The 23,013-nt window shown below is 48.6% G+C and overlaps 1 protein-coding gene across 1 annotated transcript in view; it reads right to left on the minus strand.

Moving 5' to 3' along the window:
* Positions 1 to 23,013, minus strand: part of COL4A6 (collagen type IV alpha 6 chain) — a 273,873-nt gene that overhangs the window by 22,032 nt on the left and 228,828 nt on the right. The window contains exons 10-26 of the mRNA XM_035006974.1: positions 22,930 to 22,965; positions 22,713 to 22,754; positions 21,628 to 21,720; positions 20,034 to 20,087; positions 15,476 to 15,535; positions 14,383 to 14,427; positions 13,851 to 13,904; positions 12,328 to 12,397; positions 11,272 to 11,379; positions 10,212 to 10,352; positions 9,253 to 9,357; positions 8,036 to 8,196; positions 7,360 to 7,539; positions 6,617 to 6,800; positions 3,650 to 3,703; positions 740 to 811; positions 348 to 455 (exon numbers count right to left, since the gene is read on the minus strand). Of these exons, the coding sequence (XP_034862865.1) occupies positions 348 to 455; positions 740 to 811; positions 3,650 to 3,703; positions 6,617 to 6,800; positions 7,360 to 7,539; positions 8,036 to 8,196; positions 9,253 to 9,357; positions 10,212 to 10,352; positions 11,272 to 11,379; positions 12,328 to 12,397; positions 13,851 to 13,904; positions 14,383 to 14,427; positions 15,476 to 15,535; positions 20,034 to 20,087; positions 21,628 to 21,720; positions 22,713 to 22,754; positions 22,930 to 22,965 (1,567 nt within the window). The remainder of the gene's footprint in view (positions 1 to 347; positions 456 to 739; positions 812 to 3,649; positions 3,704 to 6,616; positions 6,801 to 7,359; positions 7,540 to 8,035; positions 8,197 to 9,252; positions 9,358 to 10,211; positions 10,353 to 11,271; positions 11,380 to 12,327; positions 12,398 to 13,850; positions 13,905 to 14,382; positions 14,428 to 15,475; positions 15,536 to 20,033; positions 20,088 to 21,627; positions 21,721 to 22,712; positions 22,755 to 22,929; positions 22,966 to 23,013) is intronic.

Below are 23,013 nucleotides of genomic sequence, written 5' to 3' on the forward strand. Positions count from 1 at the left end.
GACCTAGAAGGAATCGATCCAGGAACTTGCCAGAGGCTTGGCAGTCAGCTAACCGGGTGGAGTGCTAGCTCTGTCACTAGTGACTTCGTGACCTCAGGCAAAGGCACTTTCCACCTGAGCTTCATCTGAAAGTGAAGGGCATGTCCTGGCTGATGGCCCTGGCCACTCTGACTCACTGTCACGCTCTAGCTTGAAGCCCTGTCTCACCTGAGTACGAGGTCAAAGCCATCCCGCCCACACCAGAGCGTAAACCTCACTGCTTGGGGGCAGTGGATGGCTGGCTACCACGATTCAAACCCACAGTCACAGGGGAGGAGAAGCAGGTGAGGAAAAGCTTCGTTCCTTACCTGGCAATTCAGGAAGGTGAACCAATCCTGGACTTCCGGGCTCTCCTTTATTTCCACGCAGTCCAGGCTGGCCCGGGGTCCCAGGGAGGCCACGGGCCCCTTTAGGGCCTGCGAACCCAAACATGAGTGGTGAGGGGAAAGGAAAGTCAGGGTGCCTGGTCACCTTTGGGATGTTCACTCAAGAATCCTAGTCTCTTGGGCGGGGCGGGGGGCCCTCTTAGCCTTACCTCACCGCACGGACCTCTCCAGGAGCCATTCTATTTCCTCAGTGCTCAAGGCCACCCTCTCGGGAGGAATGTGCCCCCCCAAATGCTGCCAGCCTGGGCCCCGCTTCCTTGGGCTCATGGCCCTTATGAGTGTGCTCAGTGGTTTTCTCTGGACTCATTCCATACCTGGGAATCCGGGAGCTCCTGGTAAGCCTGATGGACCATAGGACCCAGGAATTATACACGGCAAGGTGATGCCTGTAAGTGGTGACACGTAAGCATCCAGTGAGCCCGCCGAGTGAGGAACGATTTCCCCCTAGCATGCTCCTTTACTCCCATCCCCTCAGATGGCACAACCAAGGTCTTCCCACCCAGCAGCTGGGTGCCCATGCAGAAGAATCCTGGCATCAGAAGCTCTTGGGAGTTTCTCCTAGTGCAACTGCTTGTAGATAAGAGTGCCAGAAAGCACCTCCTAAACCAACGTCCAGTGGGCAGGCAGTCATCTATGCAGTAGATGTCCCCTAACAAGATCTCTGAGAGGTGGCCCTATGCAGGAGCAGCACCAAAGGGCAACTGCCTACTCGCCCCGCCCTCCTATGGAGCCTCTTCCCTAGGATGGGGGCTTGGGGTTCGTCCTGAGGATCCATTATGGCCATGTGACTAGATTGGAGGGCTTGCAGCCAAGACCCCTCGAGTTCACATGTCTGCCCTTTTCTTGAAATGAAAACAACCCATTGGGTTCTTTTGCCCCACCTCATTTGGGATCTACAGAAACCTATTGACGATGACCCTGGGTCTGAGGAAGCTGTATTGCTGTACTAGGCAAACACTGAAGGCCACACTCTTGGCCGTGACACACAAGGACCCTTCCCTCAGCTCCTCCTTTGAAAATGTCAACTCTGTGGGGCGCCTGGGTGGCTCAGATGGTTAGGCGTCTGCCTTCGGCTCAGGTCATGATCTCAGGGTCCTGGGATCGAGTTCCGCATCGGGTTCCCTGCTCAGTGCAGAGCCTGCTTCTCCCTCTCCCTCTGCCACTCCCTCTGCTTGTGCTCTTCTGTCTATCTCTCTGTCAAATAAATAAATAAAATCTTTAAAAAAAAAAGAAAAAGAAAAAGAAAATGTCAACTCTGCGACTCAGGGAGAAGCAGTAGTCAATTTCAGGGTTCAAGACATTGAAATTGGCCGGCAGAGCCCCTTCCCTAGCAAATTCCTCCTTGCTCGTTCATAATGCAAATAAAGAGTCTATATAACATCACAGAGGGGAGGTTTAATAAAATACCGATGAACAAATTGTGTCGGCCCCCTCAAGTGCCATTTACAAACAATTGCTATGCTAATTATAATTAGTCTTGCCTATTCATTACAACAATCCCCCAAGGCCTGCTTAAAGCCACAGAGCCAACAGTTCTAGTAAACTGCTATAGCTTTCGCCCATACTTAAGAGAAATCACAAATTGCATTTTTTGCAGATACGTATACAAGCTATGATTCAGATTTCATACTCAACTGGCGGCCATTCCTCCTCCACGTGTTCTAGTCCTAAAACAAAATGGGGGATTGAACGGTATAGTGTATTGGTTAAGAGTTTGGGCTCTGAGGCCAGAGAGACCTGAGCTTGCATCCTAGTTCTGCTACTCACTAGTCGTGGGGGCAAGATACTTCAACCTCTCTGAGCCTCAGGCATAAAACAGAAGCTACTCTTCTTAGATGGTGTTTGTGAGGATGATAGGACAGGATGCTAGCAGCATTTCACTGGGTGCCTAGCACCCTGGTGGTTGCTCCGTGAATGGCCGTTTTTGTTAGTTTGTTTGTTTTTAATCATCTTATTTAAGAAGGAATATTCAGAAGAGCTCCTCCAAGGCCATCCCCTGCTTCCTACCTTAGTCCGGTTAGCGACACTACTCTATAGCCTGGGCAGTGGCTGTCTGCCTTCTAGCCCGCAGGTCCTGAGAGTCATACTTCTACAGCTGGAGAGAGGACATTAGGGCCTGATCGTCCCCCATAGGTGCTCACACCCACCTGCCAGGTGCTGAGATGATGGTGCTATTTCTGAGGGCCATCTCCCTACCGTGGAACTATATAACCTGTGGGCAAGCTCGTCATGATAAGATGCTCGGCTGGGAGAGGGCTGCCAATCCTGTGCTCAGCTTGGGCCTTTGGACTAGATGGAAGAGTGGCCTCCCTGGATGCTATGACGAGAGGGACCCTGCAGAAGATTCTCGTGTCCCCGCTATTTCAATAGCCCGTTAGCTCCAATGTATCAAACACTGCTGTTTCATTGCTTCCAATCTTATGAAACAAAGGGTAAAATCCAAATATCCCTGCGCTGGCTGCAAACATGAACATCCATCCTCACTCCATTCATTAGATAAGTTTCATAAATTCTTTTCACTTGTGACAGCCAGATAAAAACAAACCTTCAGAGGATGGGGCCAAGGACAGGCATCTGGAAAGGCTCCAGGACAGACCTGCACACCACAGCACACTTGTGCATTGCGAGCAGAGGGTCAAAACCTCAGGAGGGCAGAACTTCAAGTCACCCTGGTACCTGGCTCTTTCACTTTACACCTCTGTCTTCTACTTTCCATCCCTGAATTCAGAGCCTTCTCCCCCGACAAAGCAGAAATCAGCTCTCCCTGCCTTCTGTTTCATAAGTGCAACACATGAGCAAATTAATGAGAATTGTCCCCGTTACTGCCCAGATGTGTCTTCAGAATAAAAAGTGCCTCTGCCTCTCAAGATTCTAACATCTCCGTTTACTCTGGGTCGCGTGAATGAACATCAGGCACGTGCGCATCCTTCCGGGTACCTCCCAAGGCAAGTTATGGCCCCAGTTAAGTTCACAAAATGAAGGTGCTCCAGGCAGACATCAGCCAAGCCATCGACATGCATGGTGAAGGAAATTAGTCTCTCTCAGAGACCGCATGCCCACTTACTGCTTTGTGCCCCAGCCTTAGGATCACCCCCTTCTCCCAACCAGAGGCTCCAGTGCGGTGCTCAGGCCATCATGAGTGTCTGAGATAGAGGTGAACGGAAAGGAAGGGAGCTTTTGCCCACACTGGTGTTTGAGAACCTCGACACTGAGCTAGCTCTCACCTCCCTCTGTGACTAAGTGTCCTTTACCAACGCTCTCCCTGCAGCAGCAATCACCTAAACCAATCGAGTAAAGAAGAAAATTAAACCGGGACAGGAGTTCCTTGAGGTCCAAGGGAAGTCTGGCAGGCAGCCTGGGTATGCCCACCGATCACAGTCCCTGTCTGGATTGAAGGGAGAGAGCTGACACACACACGGGATCAAGGACACCGTAGCTGTTTCGGTAATAACCAGGGTGATTGATTACTATGAGCATCTGGATCAGAGCCTCTTTGGAAACAGCCAGTTGTCTGCCGGTCCAAGGTTTGTAATAATTCACACCACTCGGGTGAAAGGCTTCTAATGACTACATTCCCTTTCTGGCAATGCAGCCATCCTAGCCTGGGCCATCACTGGTTGGAATGAGTACATTAAGAATAGCATCTTCAGGGGGCTCAGTCAGTTAAGCGTCTGACTCTTGACTTCGGCTCAGGTCTGATCTCAGGGTCGTGAGATGGAGCCGTGCGTCAGGCTCCGCACTGGGCGTGGAGCCTGCTTCAGATTCTCTCCCTCTGCCCCTGCCCACTCACCCTGCTGCTCACACACTCTCTTAAAAAAATAATAGAATAGCATCTTTTGTTTTCATGGCAACAGTAATGGCCACAATGCAAATGTCTAGAGCTCACAGGTTATGTGTTTTTAAAATTGCGTGGAATAAAATTGCTAGGTATGAGGACCTGTGTTTGGTTGCCACGGAGAGAAAAAAGAAAGCCAATGCTCTTAGTTGAAGTAATTTTTTGGAAAATCGTGGTACCGCAACAAGACCATTTTCTGCATAAGGCATCTCCCAGGTTAGAGTTTACTACAGGACTATGTTCCTAAGAACTTTCTGTGTCTGGGGCCTAGTGATGTTTAGGGTAGAAATGGTCCCATGGGCCTCCTTCTGTTGACTCAGCTTATTGTCAAACAATCAGAATGTTGATAATATCCAGATTTGAGTGCGTGTAGGTATGTATATACCGTCTCAGGTATGTATCTGAGATGTATCTGAGATAGGTATGTATGTATCTGAGATGAGTATGTATCTGAGATACATATCTCAGATACGTATCTCCTGTATAACTCAGTTTAAAAACCTAGTTGTCTATACAAATGGTTGGCCTACAATAAAGACCCAGTTGGCAGAGGGGCAGCGGAATGACCATGAATAATGTTTCTAGGAACAGAGCTAGATGCCAAGCTATGGCTGACACCAGGACTTGCAAAAGGCAGGATGACTGAGTCTGATAAAAATTCCTCACAGCGGGCGCCTGGGTGGCTCAGTCGGTTAAGCGACTGCCTTCGGCTCAGGTCATGATCCTGGAGTCCCGGGATCGAGTCCCGCATCGGGCTCCCTGCTCAGCAGGGAGTCTGCTTCTCCCTCTCCCACTCCCCCTCTTGTGCTCTTTCTCTCTCTCACTCTCTCTCTCAAATAAATAAATAAAATCTTTAAAAAAAAAATTCCTCATAGCTTTCATAGGACTTTGTAAACTGAAATATTGACTCGGTTTGAAGAATCTTGAATCATCGATTTTAAGGTAAATAAAAATTGACAAGACCTGGTTTCTTTTTTTTTTTTTTTTTTTTTTGGTAATTCTTCAAGGTGACAAGGTAGAAAGAGAAGAAACAGGTCTAAGAAATAGCCCTTTGGTTATTGAGAAACCCCTTTCTTCTGTGAGTGTATGTTAGTCTCTTAAGGAATATTGCACTGTGCTAGGCAAATTGAGAAATGCCAAAAAGGATTGCCTTCCTTAGTATCCAGCTGCTTATGAAGCAGTTGGGAAAAACAAAAGCATTTACGGAAGAAAATACATAACTGAAGTGGCAGTGACATCCTGGGGAGGTCAAGAGAAGGCTTAGTGGAGAAGTGGGACTTGTACCCTGAAAGGTGGATAAAACCTGACTGCATAGAAAAAAGAGGAAGAACATTCCAGAAACAGAAAAAAGAGGAACATTCCATAAAAAGGCCACCCCTTGTGGCTTCAAGCCTAGGGGCATAACACAATGAGAGCAATAATTCTCAAATATTACATCGGCAACAGTATTCATAGCGGAATTGAGTGGGGGAAAGTCTGGAGGTAGGAGAGGAGAAACCACGTAGGAAGTTGTTGCCATTCACCCACTCACCCAACCATCCACCCATCCTTCCTTCCAACCGTCCATTTATTCCAACAGGCATGGAGGTATATTTGATAAGCTGGGCATGAGATAACAAGAGCTCAATAGCAAGAAGAGGAAGGAAAGAACATAAGCACTGCAAATGAAGAATAAGAGATGAATTTCGAGTTTTCAAACTTCAGATGACCGTGAGTAGGGTGGTGCGACTAATGGAAACCGAAGTTGGGATGAAGAGCTGTTCTGGAAGAAGGTGAGTTATTAGCATGGTATCTTTGCCATCTACAAGCAGGGCTGTCACTCGTTAGAATTCCTGCAATTCACGGACAAAAAGAAGCTCTCTAAATGGGAGGGATTTAAGGTAGGAAATAGAGATGAGACTAGATACAAGTAGGGTCTCTTGTCAATCTGAGACCTCAGGAATGAAGGAAAGGCTCTTCCCTGCTGATGACATTACCATCTAACTTAGAGGACACCTATCCCATCTCCGGCTCATTACTTCAATGGTACTTGTAACAAAATGGCCATCTGGCATCTGCTTGAAATTTTCCAGGGACTGTGAGCTCATAAGCTCCCAAGGCAGCTCTGTTACCTTTTCAGACTGGTCTGGGTTAGGAAGTTTTCTTACTAAGTAGGACTGAAATCTACATTGCTCTGTGTAGGTGTACCACGGTATAATTGTGATCCTTTTCCCATATGAAAACCCTTAGAAATTGCAAGCAGTGATTATAATCAGCCAAGTCTCTTCGTCTGACACATTTCATGTGCCCGGGTCAGAGCCACACTCTACGAAGGGTCAGTTTCTCAAGTCCCAGACCATCTGATTCCATGACTCACCGGGAAGCCCAGGGAGGCCTTGTTGCCCTGGTAATCCATCAATTCCTTGATCTCCAGGAAGCCCACGAGGTCCAGGAGAGCCCGGCAGCCCAATTCCTGGGGGGCCAGTTGGACCACTGTGGCCCTTTTCACCAGGAAGTCCTGGTAACCCCTTTTCACCTGGGAAGCCCTGTCCACCGTCACCCTAGACAACACAGAAGAAAGAATGAAAGCCCAACTGAAAGACGGATCAGGAGAGGCTTCCGACCATAGGAAAGAGGTAGCCAGTGTGGTCAATGCTCCGTTTTTGGCTAAAATCCTCGATCCCTCTAGTTTCTCAATCGATTCCTCTATTTGGTTAATGGGAATAAAGCTAGTCAACCCTCGGAGATTTGATGATGCAAAACCTTCTAGATCAGTGGTGGGGAGGGGGCCAGGAAACAGGAGCAGGGTAACAGTGCTTGGGGGCCCAGAAAGCAGCTGGATTACTTGCGGGGGGCGGGGGAAAGTTACTGAGAAGCTGAAGCATTTTAAGCGATAGGGTCGATTGTTATGAGCCTTTATCAACTGAGACAATGACCCATGCCCAGAAAAAGATTCTCATCTTACCTAAGATGAGCAGAAAGTGTTAGCGGCAGAGGCCAGAAGAGATGCTGGGCACTCTGTTCTGCCCTGCCTCATGGCCTAGTGGCCATCAGAACCCCCACCCCCAAAGTCAGCCGTGAGGCTTTATAGAGCTCGACACCCAGGAATGATCAACTTACCGGGAGGCCTGGCAGACCTGGCAAACCTGGTATTCCATCCTTGCCTGGGACTCCGGTCTCCCCAGGGAGCCCCTGGGGGCCAGGATCACCCTGCTCCCCCGGCACCCCTGATCTTGAACTGAGAGTCGGTTCCCCTTTCTCTCCTTTGGGGCCCGCAGGACCAGGAGGCCCAAATAAACCCTGACAAAGAGACAAAAGGGCAGAATCAGGAGATGCAAACATGGTAGGGCTCTGGCACTTAGCCTAGGTCTGACCTGAAGCAGATCCTTGGGTACCTTTTGGCACTGCTCTGGGCACTTGAATATGTCATCATCTTGGATCACAATTGCCCATTTATTTTCTTACCTTTCTCAAAGTTGAAATTTTTGAGGATGCTAACCTTGTCTTAGTTTGACTTTATCTTCAGGGCCCTGGGGCCGTGCTAAGCAAATACAAATGATTTTGTGGAAGGAAGGGATTAAGGAAGGGAGGGACGGAGGGAACATAGGCAGATCAATGCAGAAGGGGACTTTGGACATCATCTGGTCTGACTTTTTCATACTACAGATCCAAACCATGAAGCTTTGTTTTATCCCCATCTCTCTTTCCTGTGTTTTAGGAAAGTGCTTGGGGCAGGAGTAAGGGACCCTGGAGAGCTCCCAGTCCTCCCCCGGGGCCAAAGTTGGGTAAGACTTACTGGAGTCCCTGATGGGCCCTGTGCACCCCCAGAGCCTGGATCTCCTCTGGTTCCTTTAAGGCCTGGAAGGCCTATGAGGCCAGGTGGCCCGGGCAGGCCTGGCTCCCCAGGTGGTCCGGTGTTTGGGACACCACCGTCACAGGCACAAAAGCCCGAGTCCCCTGGGGGGGAAAAGAAGACAACGGTTAAACAAAGTGGGCCACCTTTCCAAGAAAAAGGATGATATGACCGTGGTGATCTGTGCCTTGAACCACCCCATGGAGGGAATCAGAAGGCCTGGTAACAGGTATCAGGAAGTACCCTAGCTCTGTAGTGAGGCAAGAAAGGGCTCAGGCTCACATCCTAAGTCAAAGCTTGCAGTTCCCTTCCTTTTCCTTCCAAATAGTCCTCCTTGGAGCTGAACAACAGAGATGGAACTTGTAAAAAAAACTTCCGAACCAGCTCCGCTAATAAGCAGTGACATGTTAAGAGGCGGCACTGAGAAAGGGGAAGAGGAAGTGAGGGCCATTCTGCTTGAGGTCGAGGAGAGCTGCTCATTCTGTCAGAGAAGAGGAAAGATCTCAGATACTTGAAACCCCTCGGCAATCCCCAAACCTCTCCTCGGCCAGCAGTCTCACCTCTTCCTCCACCTTGGCCTGGGCCACAACTAAAATGAATTGATTTATTTGCACTTTAGCATCTGGACTTCAAGAGCGTGCAACAGAGGAATGACCCAGAGGCCACAGGATGATGGACGGAGCCGTGCCGCTGGAGGCTGCGCTAATCGGTCAGCCCTTCACCATCAGTGGGGACCTGCAGTTGTTTTCCTGGGGCCTGTTAGCTTTTCTGGAGTGCCAGGTCTTGACCTGTTCAGACTCTTTTCCTTCAGGCTGAAGGTAATGATAAGTGACTTCTGGCCTTTGGCCTTGCACACTGGGAAGGGGTGCAGCATGGGCTGGCTAATAGCTGGGGCTGCTGGCCACAGCTTCTGCTGGTGGATGGCGTAGGAAGAGGAAGAGGAGCCCACGACCCACTTCGTCCCATGTGACCTCAATTGCTAGCCTCAGTCTCCGAGCCCTAAATGTGGAGCACTGCCAAGAATCCTATAATCAAATCCCTGATCAAGCCCCCCAACTGCTTCTGTTCAGGTTCCCAAAGCTGTTGGTCTACTCATGCCCCAGAAACCTTCTGCAAGGATTTTGGGGGAACACAGAAACCCAAGGCGACAAAAAAATCACCTTTCATTCCTTTGAGGCCTGGGTTTCCTCTTGGACCTTGTTCTCCTCGGAGACCAGGGAAGCCTGGCTCTGCATTCTGTAGGGTTCCAGTCTCAAATGCTGGACCTTCAGGGAAAGGGAAACATCAAAGATAGGCGCATCACACATGACTCAGCACAGCAGCTCGGTTGCTAAGGCCTGTGTCCTTGAGGCTCAGCAGCCAAAGCAGAGACAGGGACCCAACGTCTGTGGCAAATCTTATCCCCTGGTGGCCCTCGTCACTCTACTATGACTTACAGAAGGGCTACTATGTTCCAGGCACTGGACTAGACACTGAGGGGACTGGAATGACCAAGACAGCTTCAGTAAGTCAGTGGTCCTAATGTCTACCCCAGAAAGTACTCTTGGGACAGCAGAGGAAATGGGGTTCCTGGGGTTTAGATGACAATGAAACTTCCTGGGGTTTAGGTGACAACGAAACATGCTGGGCCTGTGTCCAGCCTTTCTCTTAGAATCTAGGATCCCATGCTCAGGTAGAAGACATAAGGAGAATAAACCCTGTCAAGGCTTTGAGCAACTGTCTTGAGGATCCAGGCTTGGCTTCCCATGTCTCAGGCTCCTATCCCCACCCCACTGGAGCCCTGAGGACCAGGGGAAGCTTGAGAGAGCCAATGTCGCTTCTTCATGAGCTGTGAGACCAGAGGTGGAAGGGCTGAGAACAACGGAGGGTGGGATGAAATGACTACACAAACTGGAAGGCGGGTAGTGTTTGGGCATCGAGGTAGCCTTAGCTTGCTTGCTCCTTGATGAGGCTCTGACCGTTCTGGTCGCTAACCTCTAGCAGCAAGGCTCTGACTCAGGAGCATCATGTGTCCTGGCTATTTCTCCTGTGAAATGCTCTCTCTCTCAAGAATCACAACTGTTCTGCAGTCCCAATCACACCTGAGTCTCAAGACCAAAGAGAGAAATGAACGACTTACCGGGTGGGCCCGGTAGGCCGGGCAGGCCTGGCAAACCATCTCTGCCAGGGGGACCAGCTGTCCCAACTGTGGTGCGGCCTGGGTTTCCTTGGTCCCCCTTCAGACCTGGAACTCCTTGGGGCCCTAGGGCACCTGGGACACCTGGAAGGATAAGCCCATACAATAATGCTAATCACATCATCCTATTCTTCCAGGGGTGTTCCAATCAACGACATATGCTGGAAACTCCCTCCAAGGGAAGAATTTGGGAGACCATTTGCCCTTCTCTTGCATCAGAGTTAGAAAGGTCCTTAGGAATCATCTAGCCCAACCTCCTAGGAAGTTGAGGCCAAAGGACATGGGGAAACGTGGTCAAGGGTGCAGAGCTTTTTGGTGGAGAACCTGAGTAGAAAACCTGGTGTCCAGTCTCCTCCTTTTTGATTTTTCAACCTCGGTGGTGGGATCAGCTGTACCCCTTCCAAGTGGTTGCTTTCAAAGCACAGGGATCCTTCCAGATGCCCATCTCCAAGGAACTTAGAAGCTTAGGCCTTTCAAAGTCCTGTCTGAAGCTTTATATTTGGCTCATCACAGCCTCTGAGAATCTGGCATGGCCTTTCTCTATTCACTACTACAGAATGACATATGGGTGTACTCCTCCAATGGTGGGTTCAGTCATAGGCTCCTGGGCCATTTAGTGCCTGAGGTAAGCACAGAGTGAGGGTCCGGGTACAAAACTCTCCTCTAGGCTTCCGTTAGCCCCAGCTGGCCAGCATCAGCTGGGATGGCAAATCCATAGAAGAGTGATAGGGCTCCAGCAGTCCAAGGCCAGCCCCCTCTGGTTGCTGCAAACCCCAAAAGAATTGCCTGTCTAGCAACACTACATCATTCAGGCCAAAGGAAAGCTGCTCGCCCAGGTCCTATCCTCATATACATTAGCCTCGGGCTGGTGGTGCAGCACTTAGTGACTACAGTCTACCTTTCCTTTGACTTTGGCTAGGTATGTACCCAGACCAGACAGGGGTATAGAAGGGGATGCTGGGCACCAGCGTGTCTATGTAGGGGGTGAGTTAGTTTGTTTCACCTGGTAAAGCCGGTAAGCCAGGGATGCCAGAAGGGCCAAGCAGGCCCTGGATACCTTCATCTCCTTTAAGTCCTGGGAGGCCTGGCATCCCGGGGTCTCCAGGATAACCTGGCATTGCAATGAAAAAAAAAAAAAAAGCAGTAAGCAAACCCAGAAGAGGCCCACAAATGCCACAGAATGCCTAAGAAGGGTTGCAAGGAGATGTCCTCAGGGTAGAAGTCTCTTTCTTGCCCTTCACAGGTCTCCCAGATGCTGATGGCCTCATGTGATCACGGGCCGACTGCAGCTAAGGCTCCACTAGTGTTGAGAACTGGTCTGGCCAGGGCTAACATTCCCTGGTAAGATCTGGTAAGTACTAGGAAGGTTCTTCTACTACTGTTAACCTGCTGTCATGCCTCAAATACCTACCATTTGGATTAAGGTGTTGAAGTCTACTATTCATGTTATGCCCATAGGTTTCCAGGAAGCCACTGTCAATCATTAACACCTTGGCTTCAGTGAGTTTACTGGACAGGGCGTGGGCCAGAGAGGATGAGAGGGGAGAAGTAATTTCAGAGACCGAGGCAGAAGAGGTACAGTAGTAGAAGCCTTTGCTCAAGCAAGCAGTCACTGGAGACACATTGGAGAACACAATGGGAACAGTTGGATACTTTCCCACCTCCTATGCGATTGTCAAACCCAAACACACATGGGATCATGCAGATGAGACCCCAAGTGTCCCACAGGATCAGGCTAAAGTCAGCCTAGCTGGGGAGGATATCAATCCTGCCCTAAGCATCATTAGGAGAACAACTTTCAGCAAGTCCAGGCCCAGTCCGACCAAAACCTTAGTCTTGGTGGACCCAACACAAACACGGAGTGTAGGCCTTGGCTTCTTTGCCCGAAGACATTGCAGTTAGCTTCATTCCCCACGTACAGGACCCACGAGGGGCCCTTGAGTGAATTGGCTTTAGCAGCAATCCAGTGGCTGACAAAGTATCCTCTTAACGATTATAGGGACTATAGAATGTCACCCCTGATCCTTTCTTTTTCACTCCAGTCAATGAAAAGTTGCACCTGAGATCACAGCACCATCTGTATCGATGAAAACATCTGGGCCTGGCAGGCCAATGCCACCCTTTTCACCCTGTAAAGATTCAACTGGTTAAACACAGACATTCCCATGACCTTATCACTCAAGCTCTATGTGCCCTCAAAGCCATTCCCTGGGAAAATGAAAGCTTTCCCCTTCTGCAACCCCTGATTCCCAGGGCCAACTAGTGCACAGATTAATTCTGAAGTCCAACAAATTTCAGATGAAGGTAACGCAAAGCAGGTCAGGAGCCCGACGCTCAATTTGCGAACCTGTCAAAAATAAGGGATCCCAATTTTATTTTTCAACCTGACTCCTGGATCATCTGCTTCTGGGCCTGGGACATAGATCTCAAGACTAGACAACGTTGCTGCACCAAAGAGGTGCAAAGGAAGGGGCAGTTTCAACTTTTTTTCCCCACTGTAAGCTGGCCCAGGATTCTGCTACTGTCACTGGCCTCGTTAGTGGATGATTTCAGGCAGAGGAAGTCAAAGGAGTCCTAAGTCCCCCAAAAGGGGGATTCAGGTATCAGAATCAGATACAGTGGCTTATCCCAGTGGGGTGGTGGGAGCTGCCTGCCCCCGGAACAGGTGATAAGGGGATGCATTCTCTGTAGAGAATTTAAAAACAATCATAAAACTGGGGCGCCTGGGTGGCTCAGTCAGTTAAGCGCCTGCCTTCGGCTCAGATCAGGGTCCTGGGGTCCTGGGATCGAGCCCCGCATTGGGCTCCCTGCTCCGTGGGAAGCCTGCTTCTCCCTCTCCCACTCCCCCTGCTTGTGTTCCCTCTCTCGTTGTGTCTCTCTCTGTCAAATAAATAAATAAAATCTTTAAAAAAATCAAAAAACCAAAAATTTGGCAATTCTAAGCAATGTCAATAGTAGAATATTCCTCTTTGTAGAGACGGATTTGTTCCTGCAGCCCTCCGCCCTACCCCCACCCCCACTTTAGTCTACCTCTGATCAAGTAGTATCTAAGGAAGGCTCATTGGCTTTGTGTGCTCAAAGTAGGGTTCATGCACTTCATGTGAAAAAGGTAACATTTACAATGTTAAAATATTAAAAGAATACTTCATCTTATAGGTAGGCATTCATTATGGTCCAGGTGTTTGCGTCCCCCCTGCCCCCGATTCATTTTGAAAACCGAATGCCCGAAGTGATGGTGTTAAGCGGTGGGGCCTTTGGGGGGGGATCAGGTCATGAGCGCGGAGCCCCCACGATTGGGACCAGTGCCCTTATAAGTGGAGGCCAAGAGAGCTAGCTTGCCCCTTCCACCATGTGAGGACACAGTGAGAAGTCAGTGACCTGGAAGGGGACCCTCACTCACGCTGGCATCCTGATCTCGGGCTTCCGGCCTCCAGGACTGTGAGGAATAATTTTCTATTTTTTTATAAGCCACCCCGTCTGTGATAGTTTCTTAGAGTGGCCAAATGGACTAAAGCGCATTTATGGGAATTCTTCACCCTTCCACCGCCCCAATCCTGGATTTTAGCTTCCCAACAACATTACCTTAATTCCTGGAAATCCATTAAGCCCAGGGAAACCTGAGGACCCCTTCTTGCCCTGTGACAGAAACACAGTTACAACTAGTCGAATGTCTAAGAGCATAGGAGGGACTGGTCTTTGGACGAGGCCAGGGCAAATGGCACAGGGATCTTGGCTGGCCTTCCAGGGTATGCATGGATTCTCCCCAACTGTGGAAGGTATACAATGTTCCAGAAGGCAATATGGCACGAGGTAGCCAACTCGCCTGTTAGGAGGTATACGGGCCCCAAGGCTAGGGATGAATACAAGCAGGCTGGCCTCGCTAGCCCCTGATAACAAAATAAAGAAGTAGGACCATAGCACGGCACTGGATTGGTCAACCCTGGACACTCAGACAAAAGAAGAGAGCGGCTGAGATTATACCCATCAAAGGGAGGTAGACAACTTGTATTATAAGCAGTGGCTCCCTCTGGACCGATGGCCATGTTAAGTAAAGCAAGGGGGCCTTTTGATTAGGACTTTACATGCGGGCTTTTAGTGATATTAACCAAAATACCTGACTCCCTGGAAGGCCTTGGCGTCCTTCTAAACCCATGGGTCCCTGTAAAGAGAATGGAGCCACCTTAGAAAGATTAATAGCCCACACTAGAAAAAGCCAATAGACTTACATAACAAAGCTTTCCCACTGAGTTCAGGACTTAGCCAGTTCCTAAAATCAGGTAAGAGAATGTCCCTAGACCTGGCTTAATGACTTCTTTCTAAGCACTAATCCATCAGGTTGAATAGCCACACAGAGCATTTTTAAAGAGCAAAATAAAATGGAAACATTTTAAGTACTGGGTGGAATTTGGTAGAAAGGCTGGGTGGTATTATACTTAGTCTGCATTAGTTCCAAGTCATGACATTTTTAAATAGATTGTGGGAGGGCCTCTTGTCTCTCACCCCAACTGCATTCTTTGCTGGTGATTATGTCTTTTCAAGACAAGGGAGTAGAGAAAAGTAGAGAAATAAATGGCAGGGTAAAGGGCAAACATTGCTGAACACTCAAAAGATTCTTAACGAGCTTTATGACTAAGACAAAATCACAGTTCTCTAAATGTTACCTCTTTAAGGCTAAGGTTGGCCAATTGCTTATAGCTTAACACCTAAGTGCCTGAAGCACTTAGAATCACAAAGGCTAACAATTATTTCTCCACTTGAAGAGGGGTTATTACTGGAAATTGTTGACTGCAAATGTCATTCGCTATGTTCTAGACCACCCCAGGCTTGTTTCTGTTCTATAAAGATTATACTTGGCCCTCTTCCATTACTACAACATCTGCACCCTAGCCCACGTTCTCCCAGGATAGAAGGTAGTGAAGGCAAGACAACGCTCACCCCATTATTAGCCCAGATGACAATTCTCTATGACAACAAGGAAAGGAAGTTGGCTGAGGAGCCATTCCATATTCAAGGGAGCCACTAAGTCAAGGAAATGGGGGCAAAGTGAAAAGGAGGAGGTCTCAGGGACCTGAGGGCTGAGGAAGAAAAATAAGAGAAGCTTCGGTGGCTATCAAGTTATACAACATAAGATGAGAACAGGCCAAAAAATGGACCCGATGGACCGGATAACCTGACAGACCCGGGCAAGCAACGTTCCAGGTTCATACCCTAGGTCCTGGCAAACCAGGGATTCCCTTTTCTCCCTTTTCTCCAGCAGTTCCAAATCCCTACAGGAAAAAAAAAAAAGAAACCACAAGTTATAACATCCATTTCCTCATAGGTCTCCTGGCTCCATCCAAAGCAGGGAGGTAACTTCAAATCAAGGCCATTGCCATTGCCACTGGGGAGGCTCACCATGCTGAGTCTCTTGTCACTGCCTGAGAAGCCCATAGGGCCTTCAGAGAGTTTGGACCATTCATTCAAGGTTCCCTCTTGGTTTTAGAAATAATGTCTTGTCCCCCTGAACATGATTGTATGTCTTCACAGCTACATGGACTAACAGCATAGAAATGATTAGATATCTAACTTCATTGGTTTGACAGATGGGGAGACTAATACTCAGAACAGTTCAGCATCTTGTATGGGTTACAGAATGGATGAGCCAGCCAGGTCTTCAAACTTCCATTCCAGGGCCCTTTGTATGAGAAACAGGCTGCTTTCTACCACCTAGGAGCTTGTTTCTTTGACCCATGAATGGAGAATTGTGTTAATCCTTGGGGATCAATACTAGTGGGAAGAACTTTTGCCCTTTGAAGGCATGATGGCTGCATCATCCTCTTCGATGGGAAGGATTATTTCTATCTAGATGTGATCTAGACCCCTGCAGGCCCTAGCAGTACTCCAAAGGGCACTATGAGACGGTCTTCAACCCCTCTTGCCCTGGTCAAAGGAGGTGAGGGCTTGCAGCCATGGACATGACTTGGGGATTCTCTAGGGACAAGCAGAAATTCAAAAAACAGTGAGTGAGAAAGCTTCCTTTCCTCTGGGTCCAAGGCAAGCACATTCTGGGCCCTTGAAGTACAGAAGAGTTCACTACCAAAGTGGATAACGTCTTTCACGGCCATTTTGTTGTTATGGTTTAAACGTGGAATTTCTGGAGCATAGGTTTTGGCAAACAACATTTAGGCCTATTGTAAGAGTGGAGGAGGCAGGGACGCTTTCTCGAATGTAAGTTTGTGAAACACAGTAAATGTTGTGGCATGTCTCCTGTCATCCTCTTGATGTGACCTGGCTCAGCTGATTGTGCAGCCAATGCTTGGATCCTGCTTCTAGTTTTCTCTTCCTCTTATATACTCAGATTATTCCCATGGGTACTGAAAGCTGGCTGAGTAGCCCTTAGCTTTCTAGGCCCAAGTTAGGTTTTTCGGTGGTTGTTATTGTTTTTAATGTAGGGCTTTTTTGTGTGTGTGGCTTTTTTTTGTGGGGTGGAGGGTGGAGTGTGCGTCTGTGAAGGGTCTAGTTCAAAGCCGACTTTGGTTCCCGCTTGTCTTTCTTTTCTTCTCCATCTCTAGCTGTGCGGCACATGGCTCAGACCTCATGCTGAGTAGGATTTCTATTTGAAAGGCCGTGGGTCAAGTTGAACACAAACTTCTTTGAAATCATAGTGCTGCATCTCAAATTGGAAACCAAGGCATGTTGCCGCCCGGTGGAACACGTCTCCGGGCCTCCGAAGCCAAGCACCGTGACCTGTCCACGGAAGCTGTGGCAGCCCGCACTGCCCCAGGCTCTGAACAGCACTAAGATGGGTTATGTAGGAGAGTTGGTAAGCAGGAGGTCTATACCACACTCACTTCCATCTCCTCCAAGACACGCTACACCATACAAGGTCATCCCATACATCCTTGTTGAATTCAATAGAATGACCCAGAGAACAAAGCAAAAGGGGAAGCATATCCAGGAACTCTCATGCTGTCTACCTGTCTTGCCCGCAGTTGCAAAGACAAGAGGACCTTGTCCTCCTGCTTCAGAAAGCAGAAAGGCCGGGCGGGGGGCAGGGGGGTTGTGCGTGGATGGCCCTGTCGGTTAACCGTCTGCCTTCGGCTCAGGTCATGATCCCAGGGTCCTGGGATCGAGCCCCGCATCGGGCTCCCTGCTCAGCAGGAGAGTCTGCTTCTCCCTCTCCCTCTGCTCCTCCCCCATGCTCGCGCGTGCGCTCTCTCTCTCTCTCTCTCAAATAAATAAATAAAATATTATTTTAAATATATTCAAATAAATAAAATTTTAAAAAATTAATAAAGAAAAGGAAGCAGAAAGGGTCTCTGGACTCTTGCTTTCTCAGAGAGCTTGTGCTACCATGTGTATTAAAAAAACTAAAAAGTTTAAAAAGGAAAAAAAAAATCAAAGAAACTTCTTTGTGTGTCGTTGGGGTGGGAGGTTAAAGCCAATGAAACTGACGTGACTTGGCAAGATACTGGGCTGTAGGTTCGGCTTGTCTCCCCATGCAGGGAGGCACCGGACAGGGCCCTGCTGACCAAGTTGTTCTAGCAAGATGCACTGGGACCCCGCCGTGTCACAGTCAGTCCTTGCCAGGAGTGGTCTGTCCTGCACCCACTGCCCCCCAACCCCTTCTCACCCATATCCAGGAAGGCCTCATTAGAGCACTAGCTTAGTTGTTCCTAGGCCTACTGGCTAGGGCCCCGGTCTCCTGCTATTTTTGGTTCAAGGATATTAGCGGTTCTGCAAAAACTCAACTTCAGTCGCGTGGCCAGGAGTAAAGGGAGGGGAGTGACGGAGTCACCGAGGCAGGGGTGAGGCGGGTGGCAGGAGGAGCAAGGGAGCCTTGAACACTAGGCTGGAGCCAGGGGGGTGTCAGCCCCGCGGCCCAGTGACAGCCGCTTTGGCCACGGTTCCTCAGAGGCATGCTCGCCGGAGAGGCAGGCCACCTTGCAGCTGCCCTCCGCTCAAGCTTCTCCCCCCGCCCACCCCAAGCAGGCTCCCCAGAGCCCCAACCGAGCCAGTGGAGATGGCTTGACCCACCTGCACAACTAGGGCGGTTTCTCGAACTGGGAAAGGGGGAATGAGGCCACAGGGGAGCCTGGTTGGGGCTCAATCTCACAAACCCTAAGATTGCAAGCCTGAGCTGAAACCAAGAGTAAGATGCTTAACTGAGTCACCCAGGTGCCCAGCAACTATGCTTTTAAAAAGTTATGTCTTAGAAATACCGAAGTCTTTTATGTTGAAATAAGTCTGTTATTTGCTTCAGCTTGGCTGAGTTGCTAAATGTCAAAGCTGAGTGATGAGTACACAGCAGGAGCATATGCTTCTCTCTCTTCCTGGTATTTGTTTAAAATGCTCCATAATAACAAGTTTACTTTATTTTTTTTTTACGTTTTCAATCCATGCACTTCTCTCCATTTTCATTGCTATCACCCTAGTGCAAACTGCCCCCATCTCTCCCCCAGACTGAGGTAGTGACCTCTGTTTGCTGCCTCAGCCTCCCGTCATCCTCCACACCCCCACCCCCAGCCCCTGCCAGAGTGATCTTCTTAAAAATGCAAGGTAGAGGGGCGCCTGGGTGGCTCAGTCTGTTCAGCGCCGGACTCTTCGTTTCGGCTCAGGTCATGATCTCAGGGTCTTGAGATCAAGCCCCGCATCTGACTCCATGCTCAGCGGGGAGTCTGCGTGAGATTCTCTCCCTCTCCCTCTGCCCCTCCCCCCTCCGCTCGCGCTCTCTCTCCCTCTCTCTAAAATAAGGAAATAAATCTTTAATAAAAGTGCAAGATAGAGCCTTCTGACAGCTTCCCATTCCATTTAACATAAAAGCCACATTTGACCTACAAAGGGCTCCATGATCTGGCTCTCGCCCTTGCTCACCCTGCTCCACCCACTTGCTTTCTTGTTTTTGCTCAAAAGCAGTGAGCTTTTTGAACCTCAGGGTCTTGGCACTTGCGGTTCCTTCGGCCAAAAACGCTCTTCCTGATCCTCGTGGGACTTGCTTCTTCATAATGTGCACTTCCTCAGAGGCCCTTCATGACTGTTCTGCCCAAAGTAGCCCACCCCATTCTCACTCCACACTCCACCACTTTACCCTTTCTTTAACCTTCTATGTATCACTTATTATGATAAGAACTTGTTCTTGATTCATTTGTTTACTTGTTTTTGTCTCCTCCCCTCACTCCCCCATTAGAATGAACTCTCCTCAAGGACAAGAACTTTTACTTCTTTGACTGTTATTTACTGTTGTCCAGCAGAATGCCTGGCACCTAGGCACCCTCAAAAGGTATATGTTGAGTGAAAGACGCTAAGATACAAGGGCAGCTAGGAGAGTGAAGATAGGATTACTAGGATTAACTACCATTTACTGAACAACTGATCCGTGCCAGGCACGTACGAAGTCCTTTCCATGCATATTATCTCATTTAATCCTCATAACCATGCCATTATCACCCCCCCCTTTTTTGGAGGGAAACTGGAACTCAGGAAGGTCAAGAAACTTGTCCAAGGTCACACAGCTAGAAATCAGTGAAATCAGAAGTCAAGCCTAGGTCTGTTTTAATTCTAGAACTTGAGCTAATAACTGCTAAGATATATAGCCTCATGAAGAGCCATGTTAATATCCCCATGGGTTCGAGAAACATGAACATTTCCTTAAATGTTTTCTAGTAATGAAGATGGTAGAATGCTCTCCAATAACCACAGGAAGAGGTCTTCCTGTTAGTCTTCTATTGCTATAGCTTTTGTCCAAGCAGGTCCTTGAATACATGTTGACCAAACAGGGAGACTTACCGGGAGACCTGGAGGGCCACTTATTCCTGGGAAACCCGGAAGCCCTGGTTCACCCTGGAAAGCGAACCAAAGATTAGTGAGTAGCAGCAGGAAACAGTAAACATAAAGGATATGGCTCCTGTGAGCTGCTTGGGCTGGGCAGTGGGCAACCAAGGGGGTATTCTGTGGCATAAATTCCCCAGGAGCCCCAACTAATACCTGCATCAGGATATCAGTTTGGGGAGCCCTTGTGGTATGGGAAGGACCAAGGCCTATGGCAGGGAATGAAAACTGTCTAAAACAGAATCTCAAATGTTGAAGCTAATTGGGAGACAGAAAAGATGATCATCTGCTGTCTTTCTAGTGGAAGGAGCCATTCAGCGTGATTTCCTGTTGCAAATTCCAGGCTGCAAAGAAATCAACAGTTTGGGGAAAAGAGTAACAATTACAGTTTGGATGCGGACCCATAACACTGTAATCTGTCTTTCTCCGATATGCTAATTTACCTAGCTGTGCCATGGAAGGGCCCCCTAAGGTTTGGGAATGATCAGGGAGGCAGGCAATCTTTCATATGCTCCCAAACTGGTCCTAAATTAATGATTGCTTTCTGTAAACCTGAAGAGGGCCTGGAGCTGTTGCTTCCACAAAGACAAAATTGAAGAATGGGAGTAAACACCTTCCCCCGCCTGGGTCCCTTGATCATAGGCACAGAATCACAACACTTAAGGGAACCCTAGGAAGGAAGGGAATGCAGGTTACTAAAGATATCTACCCACCTTAACAGCATACAGGCATTCGAGTATTACCAGGTGTACACTCACTCACATTGAAATAGAGATTATAACATATCTCAGTTAAACAGGTCTACAGCTTCAGCCACGGTAGTTCATATCAGGTGAATTAGGGCATCTACTGCCACTTGGTGACAGTATGCCCTATTTGTAGGGTCAAATTTTGAGGGCAAATAACTTCTTTAAAAAGATAACTTAGGGGCACCTGGGTGGCTCAGTCGTTAAGCGTCTGCCTTGGGCTCAGGTCATGATCCCAGGGTTCTGGGATCGAGCCCCACATCGGACTCCCTGCTCCATGGGAAGCCTGTTTCTCCCTCTCCCACTCCCCCTGCTTGTGTTCCCTCTCTCGCTGTGTCTCTCTCTGTCAAATAAATAAATAAAATCTTTAAAAAAAAATAAAAATAAAAAAATAAAAAGATAATTTAAAAGTAACCATGTACACCATATGTGTTCTGTCACAGTGCTTTGGGGACAACATAAGTATTGAGACGGTTGGGAGTTAGGAGGGAAAAAACCCAACTACTTAATATTTGTTTTAAGTTATTCAGCATCTTGATAACTGAATTTGAAAAACCAAACCACAGAAAATAGGACTTAAACAAATGCCCAGAAGCCCAGGCACACTCATATCCACGCACCCAAACACAGGGTTTTTAGAAGCTTTTCACAGGGGACAACACAGAGAAGGCTTTACCCTCACTTCCAAACAAAAAAGCATGACCCAGAACCCTCTATCTTTCCAGTAGAGTCTGGTTATTAGAGTTTAACTTTGGTATTAATAGGAGAAGGGTGGTTAGCATTTCCTAGGCTTAAATGTTCACTACCTTGGATCCTTTCTTCCCTTTGGGAAATCCCATAAATTCCAGCTCCCCGGTAGATGGTGGGGGTCCTGCAGGGCCTGGGAGGCCAACATCTCCCTGTAAGATCAAAGGGAATGTTAAGCAAAGCAGAAAGGTTTGTCCTCTGGATGTCATTCACAAATAAACTGTCCATTCCTTTGGCCTCTTTACCCTCACCCTTGCCTCAGCGAGGAAGCAAAACTCTCAGTACCAAGGGGCTGGGAAGAATTATAAGCCTGGCCAAATGCATTTTGTACCAGCACTGCAGAGGGAAGAAGCAAGATTGATGAAAGGAAACCACAGGTTTGCGGTTGCCAGGGTCATGCATCAAAGGGTGTTTAGAAGAGAGCAAAAAAGGCTTTTGAGCAAGGAGAACGGCCACCTCTTGGCAATGGCGATCAGACTCTAATTGGCCCAGTCCTTGCCAAGAGCATGAGCAGAGGCAGTGAAGTCTGTGTTGGAACACCGGAGGCTGGATTTGCTCCTTGGATGTACAAAATGCAGCCGTGCAGGGTGGAGAGGGCAAGCTCCCAGGCTCCCTCGTGCCTCGCAAAATCACTCTACGGTTTGTGCAGATGGAAACAGGGGAACGAGGGAAGGGAAGTAGAAGAGAATGGTGAGAGGTTGAGGAGGAGAGACAGAGGGGATAGAGAGAGAGACAGGAGGAGAAGGAGGAGGAGGTAGAATAGGAAGCATAGAGGGAAGAGGAGAAGCAAAGGAGAGGAAAGAGAAGGTGACATAATATACAGAACATCAGGGAAACACCCAGGTGGAAGGAGGAGGGAATTGATTTCAACAGAGTATGTTTGTAAGACATGCACATTTCACAGGTCGGAAGCAGGGAGACTACATACAGTATTTGGAAGGAAAAAGACCCCAGGAGGCAACGTGTGGCGTGTGTACACGCAGCCCCTCCAGGGATCCCACCACACGACCCACGTGGAGTGGGAAATGCTCATTTCCCAAGGCAAAGATCCAAGTGCCCTTAAAATGAGCAGGCACATGTGTGCAGCCAGAGATGGTGCTGGGAGCATATGGAAGGCAGATTGTATTTTCCAAAATCTATTTACCTTGACTCCTTTCTCTCCTTGGAAACCTAACCCCATATTCCCCTGGGGCACAGGGTTGCAGGGAGGAAAAACAAAATCAATTACTAAACAAGCTCCAGGAACTTAAATTGGAATGCAGTATTTTACCAGAAAGTGTGTTTAACCAAACCAGAGTCTCTCTGGGGAAACTAGAACACTTAGTGGTAGGAGGCCAAGTGCCCTAAGACAGTATACTTACATCAGGACCAGGGAAGCCGGGGGGGCCTGGAGGACCCTATATTAAAAATGAAAGGAATGAGCACTTGTTAGTTTCAGACAAAAA

Source organism: Mirounga leonina, unplaced genomic scaffold (assembly GCF_011800145.1).
Source record: "Mirounga leonina isolate KUSES-001 unplaced genomic scaffold, KU_Mleo_1.0 Mir_101664, whole genome shotgun sequence".
Classification (NCBI taxonomy): Eukaryota; Metazoa; Chordata; class Mammalia; order Carnivora; family Phocidae; genus Mirounga; species Mirounga leonina.